The sequence below is a fragment of the Phoenix dactylifera genome, unplaced genomic scaffold, assembly GCF_009389715.1.
Source record: "Phoenix dactylifera cultivar Barhee BC4 unplaced genomic scaffold, palm_55x_up_171113_PBpolish2nd_filt_p 000658F, whole genome shotgun sequence".
Lineage (NCBI taxonomy): Eukaryota > Viridiplantae > Streptophyta > Magnoliopsida > Arecales > Arecaceae > Phoenix > Phoenix dactylifera.
This window is the reverse complement of record NW_024068047.1, coordinates 139,064-152,549: the sequence shown is the minus strand read 5'-3', so window position 1 is coordinate 152,549 and position 13,486 is coordinate 139,064. Positions and strand designations below refer to the sequence as shown.

General features: G+C 45.7%; 1 protein-coding gene across 1 annotated transcript; it reads left to right on the top strand.

Moving 5' to 3' along the window:
- The first annotated feature begins 513 nt into the window (after nt 1-513).
- On the top strand, nt 514-3,048 carry LOC103716950 (protein SHORT-ROOT 1-like). The gene is given in 2 exon segments (XM_008805167.4): nt 514-1,808; nt 1,810-3,048. Coding segments are annotated over 2 exon segments (1,653 nt in total). The 5' UTR covers nt 514-1,001; the 3' UTR covers nt 2,656-3,048.
- Nucleotides 3,049-13,486: the final 10,438 nt, after the last annotated feature.

Genomic DNA, 13,486 nt, shown 5'->3' with positions numbered 1-13,486 from the left:
ACTTTAACTCTAGGTGCAGAATACACCCAAAAAACTTGGTGGATGGTCCTTGGCGGGACCTCCATTTGTAAATTAGACCCATATCATTCTTCTTTGCAATATTATTAAAATGGTCAGCAAAATTGAGAACCAGGTATTGGTTATTCCACATATTATATTATAACAACATAAACTAATGCTTAACATGGGAAAAGGAGCAAAAGAATGCCGAAGCATGGGCAGGATTTATGAGAGCCAAGAAGGGATTAAGGGGGCAAAAGAATGTCTCGAGAGCTGCTGGTGGGTTTGATGATTGAGCTGATGCACGCTCTCCTGCTTTTCTGACGTCCCCCCTCCCCTTGGCACGCCTAATATTCCCCTCTCTCTCTCTCTCTCTCTCTCTCTCTTTCTCTGACATGCATATGAGATTGAGAGAGATAGAGAGAGATGAGAGAGAGAGAGAGAGTGAGTGAGAGAGAGTTCCTTCATCTCAGAAAAACAAGGCATACCTATCTTCCTATCTTGCAAGGAGCCCGGCCATCTGCTGCCCATCCAAGGTTGTTCTTTTTTATTATACATTTATATAACAAGGGAAGGCCCACATCAGTCACTTCATTGGCAAATTAGCATAAAAGAGAGGCAAAGCAAAGCAAAGCAAAGCACAGAAAAAAGGGATCTCCAATCCCCCACTCATATCCGTCATCGATCGCACCAAAAGCATTGGCCTCTCCAAAAGAAAGGGCACCACCGTCCACCCCCACCGCACCATCACCCCCATTAAAAAGCATGCAGTCACCACCCACCACAGACTCCACCCTTCTTCCATCCCTCCTCTCCAAGTTGAAGCCTCCCTTAGCTCAATTCCGACCCCAAGATCCTCCTCCTCTCCCTTCTCCTTTTCAACTCCCTCTCACCCTCCTCTTCTCCTCCCTTTTCTCCACCCTCTAACTATTATACTCTCTGATTTCCCCCCCCCTCTCTCTCTCTCCCCCTTATCCATCTCTATGTGAAGAGCTGGTTAGATGGATACGTTGTTTAGATTGGTGAGCCTCCAGTCATCAGATCAGCAATCCTCCTTCAACTCCAACCGCACGTCGAGTAGCTCGAGATCCTCGAAAGCCCACCACCACCACCATTTCCTCCACCACCCCTTCCAAAACCAAGAAGAGGAGCTGTACAAAGAAGAATGTGGAAACAATTACCACCTTTACATGGATGAAGACTTCTCCTCCTCCTCTTCTTCCAAGCACTTCCACCCTCAACCTTCCACCACCACCACCACCACCACCCCGGCTCCCTCGACCGCCGCCACCACGCCGACCGCTTCCACTGCCCACGCACTCTTCGAGCCGGCCGACTTTTCCTTCCCACCGGACCTTAATCTCGATTTCGCCTCTCCGACCTCCTCTTCATCGGCCGCTGCCGCCGCCGCCCCCGGCGCTGGCGGAGGAGGGTGGGCTGCGCAGCTGCTGTTGGATTGTGCGCGGGCGGTGGCCGCCCGCGACTCGCAGCGCGTCCAGCAGCTGATATGGATGCTGAATGAGCTAGCGTCGCCCTACGGCGACACCGAGCAGAAGGTGGCGTCGTACTTTCTGCAGGCGCTCTTCGCCCGGCTGACCTCCGCCGGGGCCCGCACGCTCCGCACCCTCGCCGCCGCCTCCGACCGGACCTGCTCCTTCGACTCCACCCGCCGCACGGCCTTGAGATTCCAGGAGCTCAGCCCCTGGTCCTCCTTCGGCCACGTCGCCGCCAACGGCGCCATCCTCGAGTCCTTTCTCGACGCCGCCGCCGGTGGTGGGTCCCAGACGCAGCGGCTCCACATCCTCGACCCTCAGCAACACCTTCTGCACCCAGTGGCCTACTCTCCTGGAGGCGCTCGCCACCCGGTCGTCGGACGACACCCCGCACCTCTCGATCACCACCGTCGTCTCCTCCGCCTCGCCGTCGGCCGCCGTCCAGAGGGTGATGAAGGAGATCGGGCAGAGAATGGAGAAGTTCGCGCGGCTCATGGGTGTGCCGTTCAAATTCAACGTCATCCACCACGCCGGCGATCTATCGGAGCTCGACCTCGATCGCCTCGACCTCCAGGACGGCGGCGGCGCGGCGCTGGCTGTCAACTGCGTCAACGCCCTCCACGGCGTGTCCCCCGCCGGCCGCCGGCGGGACGCGTTCATCGCTTCCCTCCGCCGGCTGCAGCCGCGGATCGTGACGGTGGTGGAGGAGGAGGCGGACCTCGAGGCGGCCGGCGGCGGCGATGGCGGAGGGGAGGAAGGGGAGGAGGGGTTCTTGAAGGGGTTCAGGGAGAGTTTGAGGTTCTTCTCGGCCTACTTCGACTCGCTCGAGGAGAGCTTTCCGAGGACGAGCAACGAGAGGCTGGCGCTGGAGCGGGCGGCGGGGCGGGCGGTGGTGGACCTGGTGGCGTGCCCGGCGGCTGAGTCGGCGGAGCGGAGGGAGACGGCGGCGGGGTGGTCGCGGCGGATGCGGGCTGCGGGTTTCGTGCCGGCGGCGTTCAGTGAGGACGTGGCGGACGACGTGAGGGCGCTGCTGAGGAGGTATAGGGAGGGGTGGTCGATGCGGGCGGCGGAGGAGGCAGAGGACCCCTGCGGCGCCGCTGCCGGAATCTTTCTCGCGTGGAAGGACCAGCCTGTGGTATGGGCGAGCGCGTGGAAGCCATGAAAGATGGCGGGAGAGGAGACCGAAAGAGAAAAGCCAAAGCCTAGCCATTGGCACGTGCGGTGGAGCGGGAGTGTTGTGTTTTAAAATGGCTCGCACGTGGGAACTGGAAACCAGGGCCGAGGAAGGAGAGCGGGGAAGAGAGAGAAGGACGGAACGCAATGGATGCGCGAGAAAGAAAGGAGGAAAGAGAAAAGGAGAGAATATTTTTAATTTTTATCACAAGATATTGTCATCATGACGGCTATTATTCTCTCCCTTGTTTCCATAGTTTCTTTTCATTTTTTAACTTTGCTTGTGTTTTGTATGTGAGTCTTATATGTGATTTTGGTTGTTTGTATAAGACTCGCAGAAAGGTTTCGAGAATTCAGATAAAAAAAAAAAAAATTCTTTAAATAACCCCTTACAAAATTAGCTCTTTCATGAACTTGAGTCCACACGTAAAAACCAGTTGGTCAGAACATTAAACGGCTGCTGGCTTTGGGAAGCAAGTTTTCTACTTTAATCTAAGGTGATTTGTTGACATTTTAAATTTTGTTATGGGCTTAAAACTTAAAAAAAAAAAAAAAAATCAAGAGAGAAGAGAAGGTTCATTGGAGTTGGTAGTTTAGTGATGACAAATAATCATAAGAATTGAAAAAATATTAATGTCTAGATTGCCCTTACATTATTATTTCTAAGAATGAGTATGTATAGAGTGTCCAAGATGATGTCATTGCAACCATAGAGACCTTCTATTCCATGCATGGTTACAACTATATAACAATTGATCGATATTTTGTTCCAATCCAATGCTTACAATGGATAGGTATTCTGTTAACGTTATCCAACAATCCTTGAAGCGATGAACGGCCAAATAATTAATATTCAAAAGTAACGAAGATTTTATATACTAATTATTAAAAGTGCTTAGTGGATTGTGATAAGAAAACTAGATTAAACAATAGGGATAGGTATCTGTCGATGAGAGGGTTAGGTGATAAGGTGATATCAGTAGAAAGAGGGCTATTTATAAAAAGAAAGGAAAGAAAAGCCTTTATATAGATCATAGGTAGATATGGAAGGGGTCGTTATCTCGTGAGGTAAGAGCGGTCGGGGAGCGAATCTTAGGACGAGTGCTGCTGGAATCTAGCAAAAGATGGTGGTGGGGGTGGTGGGGGTGGCCCCATTTTTTATCTTTTCCCCTTTTTCTTTCCTCCTGAGAGGAAAGAGTGTGATGGATGGGAGCTGAACTTTTGAGGCTTTTGGGCGCTATGCCCACCACTAAAGCGTGGGGGTTTCATGATGTCCAGGGTGGAGCTTTTGGGCCACCAGAGGTGGACAGAGATAGTGGGAACTCCTTTTGAGAGAGGGCAGGGGACTGGTTTTCTTTTCATCCTACTGTTCTATTTAGATCTCTTTCCAACATGGTTGTTTGATGAGACGCCCAAGCTTGTCCCCTCTTGTTCCTTAAACATGCCCACTAAATAATTATTCATGTCATGCAAATAAAGTGAAAAAGAGCATGCTAGATCTACACGCGCAGACAAGAACTGCCTGCATGAATTTTGTGCCTCAACTCAAAGCTCTCCGCTTGACCCACATTATAAAGGAAGCCATACCCAGGCCCTGCCGAAAAGAAGCTGTAGGTTTAGCACTGCTCAAGACAAGAAACACTAAAAAAAGAGGAGCTGAAAGAAACATCTTTTCTTTGTAGCAGTCATTCTGAGTAAAGGAGAGTCAAAATGATGCGGGGCACAGAGAAAGGGAGATTTCGGTGCTTAGGTCCCCCCGGTGCACTTGTATATTTTAGTGTGAGTTCATCGGAAGCTAGAATGTCATTTGTTAACGAGCATTATTTACTCGAGGTACGAATGGCGCCTGATGAATTTCCGGAAAGAAGCAAAATTAACGAGCATTTATTAACGATGACTGTAGTGAAAAGGTTAAGCAGCCAGCCCTAGTTTCCCGCTTTGCCCGATCCGAGTTATTACTAGAAGGAGTGTTCTTTATCTCTCGCGAAGCCAGAAGAGTGCCTTCCCTCTATATTGTGACATGAACATGAAGGTGTTGCCACTAAATTCTGCACCGAGATCAGCGGCTGCTTGGCATACTCGGAGGTTGGTATGAACCGAAAAGAAGTAAGGTTGGATGTGGCTGAGGTAAAAATAAGCTGAATGTCGCCGAGGCCAATCTGCAGGAAGTCCGCTTGCCGAAAGATTTTTGATGGAGATCCTCCGATGTTTAAGTCAGAATAGTAAAACAACAGTATAAAAGGGAGAAAATTTATGAAGTGGAATCTCAAAAAATGAATTTACTTGAGGATCCTCGGGCCACCCCTTTATATAGGGTAGTATGCTGATCTTGTTATCTTATTTGGCGTGACGTATCTTAACTGTATGGTAATGATTAGTTGCATGTTAATAACGTAGTAATCATCCCACCTGAGCAGCACGCGGTGGCAATTACGCTGTTCATACATTGGCTGCAATATCGCCATAACTGCTGGTCTTTATTAGCACAAGTAGATGACACATTGGTTTTCATCGAAGTAGTTCACCTTGGTTAATACCAAGGTGAAGAAGGTCGGTCTAAGCCAAGGTCAAGATGTCCAATATTTCTCCCATCATTTGCCCCCCATTTCTGAGGCCAAACCGAATCTTAGTTCAGGTGATAGACGTTGTATCATCATCTTGATCGAAGACAAGATATCTAGAATAGAGTTTTAATGCATCGATTGATCTTCTCAAAGTACCATCATATCAGAACTGTTCTGAGATGTTATTATTTTGGAGTTTTCGTGAGGTGCTAGCTCAAATCACTCTTTGCACGCTTTCCAACTCAATGTGGTCCTTATGGAGTGCGTACTTGGTTTTAGCCATTGTCTTTTAGTTTGGAAGCTGATTGGTATACCACGTCAATGTAAATCATGGTCTTTCGGTTTTCTACTTAGGATGGTTGGTATTGCCGCTAGGAATCAGTTCGACCTAGGAGCTGAGTTAACAAGGTCGTCGGAGATCTCGACTCACCTCTGTGGTTATGACCCAATGGCCGCTTGCCTCAATCGGTGATGATCCTAATGCCGAGTGCTTCCAAGTCGGCGATGGATGGCAGAGGAACTGTTTCGATTGTCGCTCTGACATTGGCTCCAACCTGAAACAAAAAAATAAAAAAGTCCACCTATTGGAGTATGTTCGGTAAGGAACTCTCTGATACCTAAGTCGAGGAGGAGGCCTGAAAGGAGCAGAGAGATACCGTAAGAGAGTCGAAAGAGAACTTACCTGGAGGGTCTCAAGAAACACAATATATGGGATAGGAATGGAGCTTGCTGCCAAGTAGTTTGAAGCTATATGCTAGTTCACATGAACGTATCTCACCAATAAATCATATCTGCACTTCTGAATCATGGAGATTTGCTCAAGTATTATATTTTTTAGGAAACATTAGCGATCATGGCCGAGTTGTTGCTAGTTGGGGGGGAGAGTTTGAAATACAAAGGACTCTCCATGAGTCTTCTGGGTTGGCCACGTCGCAAGTTTTGAATAGTCAGCCTACATCTAGGTGGCAATCTTTTATTGGTCGATTTGCCTTGTCAACTAAGATTGATTCAGAGATATGTCATTTGTCCCCTACTTCCAAGGCCGATGTAACTTGATCGGCTCAGGTGAAGGAAGCAGTTTTCCTCGAATAAAATTGACCAGCCGAGGCGAGCTACGAAGCCGATTAGCTGAGCTATCTTGTTAGCTTTGAAAACCTTCTAGAGATGGCGTTAATGATTGCGTGCTAGCATCTATTCTTCCCGAAGTGGTATTATTAGTGGCAAGATTTTGGGGGTAATGATTGGATGCTTTGCTAGTAACAATCCTAGAACAGTTTAGAATCGAACATTTGGTCAACACGTGATCGAGATTAGACCAGCTACTTGAATGGCTACATCGATTCAGACCACCAGAGGCTCTATATAATGCCTATGGCCTGTGCTTCATCTTCACTTCAAAGTTTCTGCACCCAATCTCGTGAGAGTGGTCAAGGGTGAACCAGTGCTCCACCCCCGAAATTCTTTTTTTTCTCCATTCTCGGCGAAGGTTCTTCTTCATCATCGTCGTTGTTGTTTGTTCTCCTATTTTTCTGTCGATGCTTCTTCACTGTAAACTTCTATTAGGCCTTCTTGGTTTCTTGTTTCGATTCCTGCTTCTTGTTGTTCTCTTTCATCTTTTTTTCTTTCCTTTTGTCTGGGAGAAGTAACAAGGCATATAACCAATGGGTGATCCTTGGTTTGTTGTTTCGATTCCTTTTCCTATTTTTCTCATTTTTTGTCGGGGTGTTGTTCTCGATGATCTAGGCCAATGGATCGGCCTTGACCTACTTAGTGAAATAGTCAATGGCCACTATGAGAAACTTTCTCTGCCCGATTGCTGGTAGGAAAGGCTTGAGAATGTTTATCACCCATTATATGAAAGGCTAGGGGCGCTGATCGGCATGAGTGGTGCCGCCAGCTACTGTTGGATGTTTGCATGTCGTGTCACTAATCATACCTCTTCATGAAGTTAGCAGCATCCTTTTGAATGGTTAACAAGTAGTAATCTTACTGCATAACCTTGTACGATAAGGCTCTACCCCCTAGATGGTTGCCATAGATTTCCTCGTGAACCTGCCAAAGGGCATAGTCCATCTCAAAAGGTTGAAGGCATCTGAGGAGAGATACGGTGAATAACCTTTTATACAATATCCCTTGTAAGAGGATGTAGCGAGCTACCTGAGATTTGAGTCCCTGAGCTTCTCTTCGATCCGAAAGTTTTCCATCTTAGAGGTAATCAACCAGGGGGTCGATCTAGCTTGGTTCAAGATCGGCTTGTAGGACCGAGCTAGAGCCTTCCTCTATGTCGGGCATCTCAAGGACTTCCAGGTTGGTCGATTTTCCCAAATTTATGCATTCCAATGTGGCGAGCATGGATATTAAAACAACTTGGTCATTCTAAGATCTCGGGATTTGCTGTACCTTAATTTTGTCGAAGGATGAGAAAATATACTAGACCTTTCAGAGGTACTTGGCCATCATGGGTTTTCTTGTCTCGAAGTCTTGTTGGATGTGCCCAATGACCAACTGGAAGTCGCTGAAGACCTTTAAGTGTCGAACATCGAGTTCTCTCGCAAGCTTGAGGCCAGTAAGGAGGGCCTCATACTCAGCTTCATTATTGAAAACTCTGAAGTTGAACTGCAGTGCGTACTCCGCCACAACTCCATCAAGGCTGGTGAGGATTAGCCTAGCTTCGCTCTCATTTGAGTTGGAAGATCTGTCGACATGTAATATCCAGACATCTTCTAGCTCGAGTTGTTCTTGAGGTTCTTCCATACTTGCTTCCTTAGGGATGGTGCATTTTATGAGGAAATCCACCAACACTTGGCCATTGGTAGCTGGTCGGGGACAAAAATGGATGTCAAAATTTTCGAGCTCAATCACCCGCTTGGTCAACCTTGCTAACATATCCTGCTTTTGCATAACTTGTCGCCATGGGCTGGTCAGTCGGCACTGTGATGGAGTGTGCCAAAAAATATGATTAGAGTCTTTCGACCAAGATGATAAGAGCATAAGCCATCTTATCAAGTTTGGAATATCATGTCTTTGCATTGAGGAGGACTCGACTTTTGTAATATATGGGTTTTTGCACTCCTTCTTCCTCCCAGGCTTAGCTTAGTGAGGAGGGGTTGTGAGCTGAGGTACTACTTGAGTTGGTCAAAGGAATCTCGGCACTCCTTGGACCATTAGAAATTTTTGATCTACCTTAGTGCTTTAAAGAAAAGCAAGCATTTCTCAGCCGATCTTGTAATGAAGCTGCCTAGTGTCGCAATCCTTCTTCATCCTTGGAGGTATCATTTCCATCACTGCATAAATCTTTTCTGGATGGGTTTCAATCCCATGATGAGTAACCAAGAACCTGAGGTGCTTTTCCATAGTGACTCCAAAAGCGCACTTGCTCAAATTGAGCTTCATACAGTACTTTCGCAGGGCAGCAAATACCTCCTGTAGGTCGGCCACGTGTTGTTCAATCTCCTTACTTTTTACTAGCATATCGTCAATATAGACCTCTATGTTGTGACAAATCTAGTGCTTGAAGATCTTGTTGACCAAGCGTTACTACATGGCTCTGACATTTTTAGTCTGAATGGCATGATTTTGGAGCAATAGAGTTCTTTATCAGTGATGAAGATATTTTTTCTTCATCCTTAGGTGCTATCTATATTTGATTGTAGCCCGAGAATACGTCCATGAAGCTTAGCATCCAATGCCCCGATGTTGCATCCATGAGATGGTTGATCCTAATAATGGAAAGCTATCTTTAGGATAGACCTTGTTAAGGTCTGTAAAGTCAACACACACCTGCCACTTTCTATTAGCTTTCTTCATAAGGACGACATTCACTATCTACTAGGGTAGGTGACTTCTCGGATGAAGCCGAGAGCTTGTCCACCTCCTCATCAGTGGCTGTTTCCTCTATAGGGTGAATCCCCTCTACTTCTGCTTTTGCTCATCCCAAGCATCAAAGCCTTTAATGTGATGCGCTCCATAGGCTTCTTCCCTCATAAAGTGGCCACACAACACTATCGAGCTAGTGTTTGGTCACCTCGAACTTCTTCCGTATCGTGTCTGATTGAGAACCTCATGAGAAGATGGTAGGTGGACACTGTAGCACGAAGGGTGTTCAATCTGGGTCGATCCAAAATGGTGTTATATGCCAAGGATATTTTCACGACCAAAAAATCAAGCATCATGGTTGTTTGCCTCGGAGCCCAACTAAGGATGACCAGGAGGGAGATAACTCTTTCTACAGAGATTGGGTCTCCTAAAAATCCAATCAAAGGTGAGTTTATCCTCTTCAATTGGTCAGTAGGCATATTCATCTTGCATAAAACCTCATAAAACAATACATCCGTCGAGCTTACATTTCTACTAAAATACGTTTTATATCATAATTACCGACGATTAAGAAAACTACAATAGTGTCATCATGTGCAGTTTGGACGCCCTCGATGTCGATACGAGAAGGATATCACCTTGCCCGTCCTCTACATTTTCAGATCTAAACTTTTTGCTTGAGTAGAGTGTAGTTCCTTTGCATGGACAAGATCATTCAACCAGCTATTGGACCACACGAGATAGTGTTGATGATGTCCGTCGTTGGTCAATTGTCAATCTCCTGCTCAGGCACAGGCAACTCCTGACTAGTATTGTTCCGATCTTGTGGGTGGTCAACAAAGGGACCGAGGTATCCTCGCTAGATGAGGGCCTTGATCTCATTCTTGAGCTACTGGCAATCTTTGGTATTCTAGCTGAAGTTTTGATGGAACTTGCAGAATTTATCTTTATCCTTCTTGGCGGCTTTCTTCATCTTTTGAGGCGATTTACATAGCCTCGATCCTTTATCTTCACTAAGATCTATATTCGAGGAGTATTAAGAGGCGTGTACCTCTCGAACTGTTGAGTTGGACTCCTCGGACAATGGAGACTTTGGTGGTCCATCGTTTGCTTCCTCCTGGGCTCGTCCTTGTCCTTTTGAGTCTGTTTACTCTTTTTTTTCCTAGGCTTGTTCCTGGCTGACTCTTGCAGAGATATCATAGCTTTTTCTACATCTGTATATTTCTCAACTTGGCAGGGAGTTCCAAATGGCTTATGGGGAACCTCTTCTCAAGAAAAAAGAGAAACTGAGAAGTCTTCAGCCAGTGTTTCAATGCAAAGACCACGACCGAGTGGTTCAAGTCATGCACTTCTAGAGCCGCTGCGTTGAAACAGTTAACATAGTCCTAGAGGGACTTTCCATCCTGTTGCGCAATAGGAATAGACACTCTAAATCTTTCCTCTGCCAGTGGACGCTGATAAAGTGTACCATAAGTAATCGGTTTAATTGCTCGAAGGAGTGAATCAAGTTTGGTTGCAGCCAAATGTACCACAGTCAAGCTGTCTTTTGGAGAGTAGCTAAGAAAGCTCAGAAGAGAACTACGTTGGTGGCCTCTTGGAGCATCATGAGGGCTCTAAAAGTCTCTAAATGGTCTAAGAGATCAGTAGTCCCATCATAGATCTCCAGAGGGCATCTTGAAACAAGGAGAAAAGGGTTCATCCATAATCATCGCCCATAACGGAGAGTTTGTTGTCGACATCATCCTCGAGCTCAACATTGTGAGCTCTCAAAGCCTCAAGGCGTCGATCCATTTTCTCGTATGGTCGAGATCGACCTTCCTCCTGAAAATTCTCTCTAGTTAGTGATGGGACGAATATCATGGCATTGATCCCTCCCGGGACTGTGAGCTTAGGGATCGGGGCCTTCTCTCTTGTACTGTGCTCCGTGGGCGAGTAATGACTATATCGAGCCCATCCTTAACTCCAAGGATGGGAATGATGACTCAACTGTACCAGGCCCCTGGTCTCCTGGTGCGTGAGTCTGTCGCAACAGCTATTGCACATGCAATTGCTACTATTGGTGGTGGTTAGAAGCACTTTACTGTAGGTTTTGGACAGTGGTGGTCAATGTCTGAACATAAGCAAACAGAACTGCTTAACGGTGATTGATGGGCTTGGCTATGGCTCCTGTGGGTCTGGCTGTGGCTCCTGTGGAGAAGGAACCCTTCGAGGGCTCTGCAAAGAGCCATCAGACTCCAACAATGCATCTTGTTGGGCAGGTGTGGCCGCCACTTGCATTCTCCATGACTTCATGGTTGTATGTCACCGGCTTGATTGATTAGACCTCCAAAGATGAGATCAGAAACCTTCCTTTAGTGCCAATCTATTACCGTTGGGAACTGGCCCAATGTAGATGTCGAGTTAATGGGTTGTTGGAGATCTCAGTTCATCCACCATTTGGATTGAAAAGATTTGATGGGGTGGCATACCTCCGCAGCGATGATTCGATGGTTGTTGCACTCTATTGGTGATAATCCTGATGTAGAGCTCTTCCAAATCAGCATTAGATGGCGGAGGCACTGCTTCGACCATCGCTCTGACGCTGGCTTTGATTTGAAATAATAAGAAAAAGAAGTCTATCTGTCGAAGCATGTCCGGTGGAGGGACCCTTTGATGCCTAAATAAAATACGGCTCTCAAAAAACAAAAGAAGAGTTGAAAGGGGTAGAGATGCAGCGTAAGAAAGTTGCAAAAGAACTTACAAGGAGGATCCCCGAGAATGCAATATATAGGTAAGGGCCTAATCCCACTACCGAGTTGTTTAGGGTTATACACATGTTGATATGTTAATAAGCCACATATCCCACTCATAAATCATGCACGTGCTTCTCGGACACGTGTAATTTGCTTGATAACTAATTATCACACCTTTCAATCATTCTATTTACATAATAAAATATAAATCGTTAAATGTGCTATACAAGGTCTAAAATGCCTATGTAACAAATATCACACCTTTAGATAACACCTTCCAACCATTCAATTTACACAATAAAATATAAACTATTAAATATTTTCAAGGTCTAAAATGCCCATGCATAAGAAAATAATATTTTTGAAAACTTTTTTGGCCATGCACTAATCTCTCTCAACTATATAATCCTAATAATACAATACAATTTGGTTACTTTGAGACTAGATATATCCAAGCAGCCTTCAAAACATATGATTTTTTATACCAAAACATTATAAGCCTTTTACATCATAAATGATAATTTGAATTTTCAATTTGCAACTCAGATCATTAAATTTTATTACGAGTGTAAACTACTCTCTTGACATCCCATTTGTATTATAATCGTATTCTCATGTCCAAGTTGTATCATATGCTATATTCTTAGGATTTTCTTCATTAGTGTGACTATACATTCATTAGATGTGCATGCAAGAGTTGTTGCCCATCAAAATGAGAAAGAATTTATTGTATTGCTTTGTGCCAAGAAAAAATGCTTGTCAAATGGCACAAATAAGACCTCAAGAGTTGTTCCCTAACCATAAATAAGTAGTTGGTGTAGATGAGCAACTTTTGTGTTTTGTGGGGACTATCAATGATATATTGCAGGACATCGATTGTTCAAGCTTTACATGACAACCTATGGTTAGTCACATAATCGGCTTAAAAATTTGTAAGATCTCCAAATGAGCCCAAATGGCACATTCCTATCTTCGTACTGCAATCCATGTGCATGTTCCTCTCACGCATTACTTTTTGCATTCGTATCACTTTGTGCGTTATTGCCCATGAACTGTGCTTGAAGTATGGGGAACGTACTACTAACATTTTTATAAGCATTTTGGTACAAATGAACCATCCTTTATTGCTGCAAAAGGGTGGATTGACCTCCTGACATGAGGCCCCACAATACTCCTCCAACACCCTCCTCAATGCCAGGGCTGATCTCCTCATCATCCGGGCTAACAACAAGCAATCATCCACGAACAATAGATGAGAGATCGGAGACGCTCTCGGTGCAGACTTATATGCTGCTACCTCCTATCTCTCCGTGACTAACCGGAGTGCCCTAGATAGACAATCCGCACCCAAAATGAAAAGTAACGGTGATAGTGGGCATCCCTGTCTCAAGCCCACCGATGACACAAAAAACCGAGATGGGGAGCCGTTCACCAATAATGCAAAAGATGGGGCGAGGATACAATTCTGAATCCACCTAATCCAAAGGGGGTTGAAACCAAACCCTCTAACGACTGAGCCAAAAAATTCCATCTCATCCTATCATATGTTCTCTCCATATCCAACTTGACACCGATAAGACTCCTCCCTGGCGCCCTCTGAAGGTCAGACATAAACTCCTGCGCGATGAGCACATTATTCGAGATGGACCGACCTCCAACAAAATCTCCCTGCTCCGAGCATACAAGCCTAGGCAAGATACTCTGCATC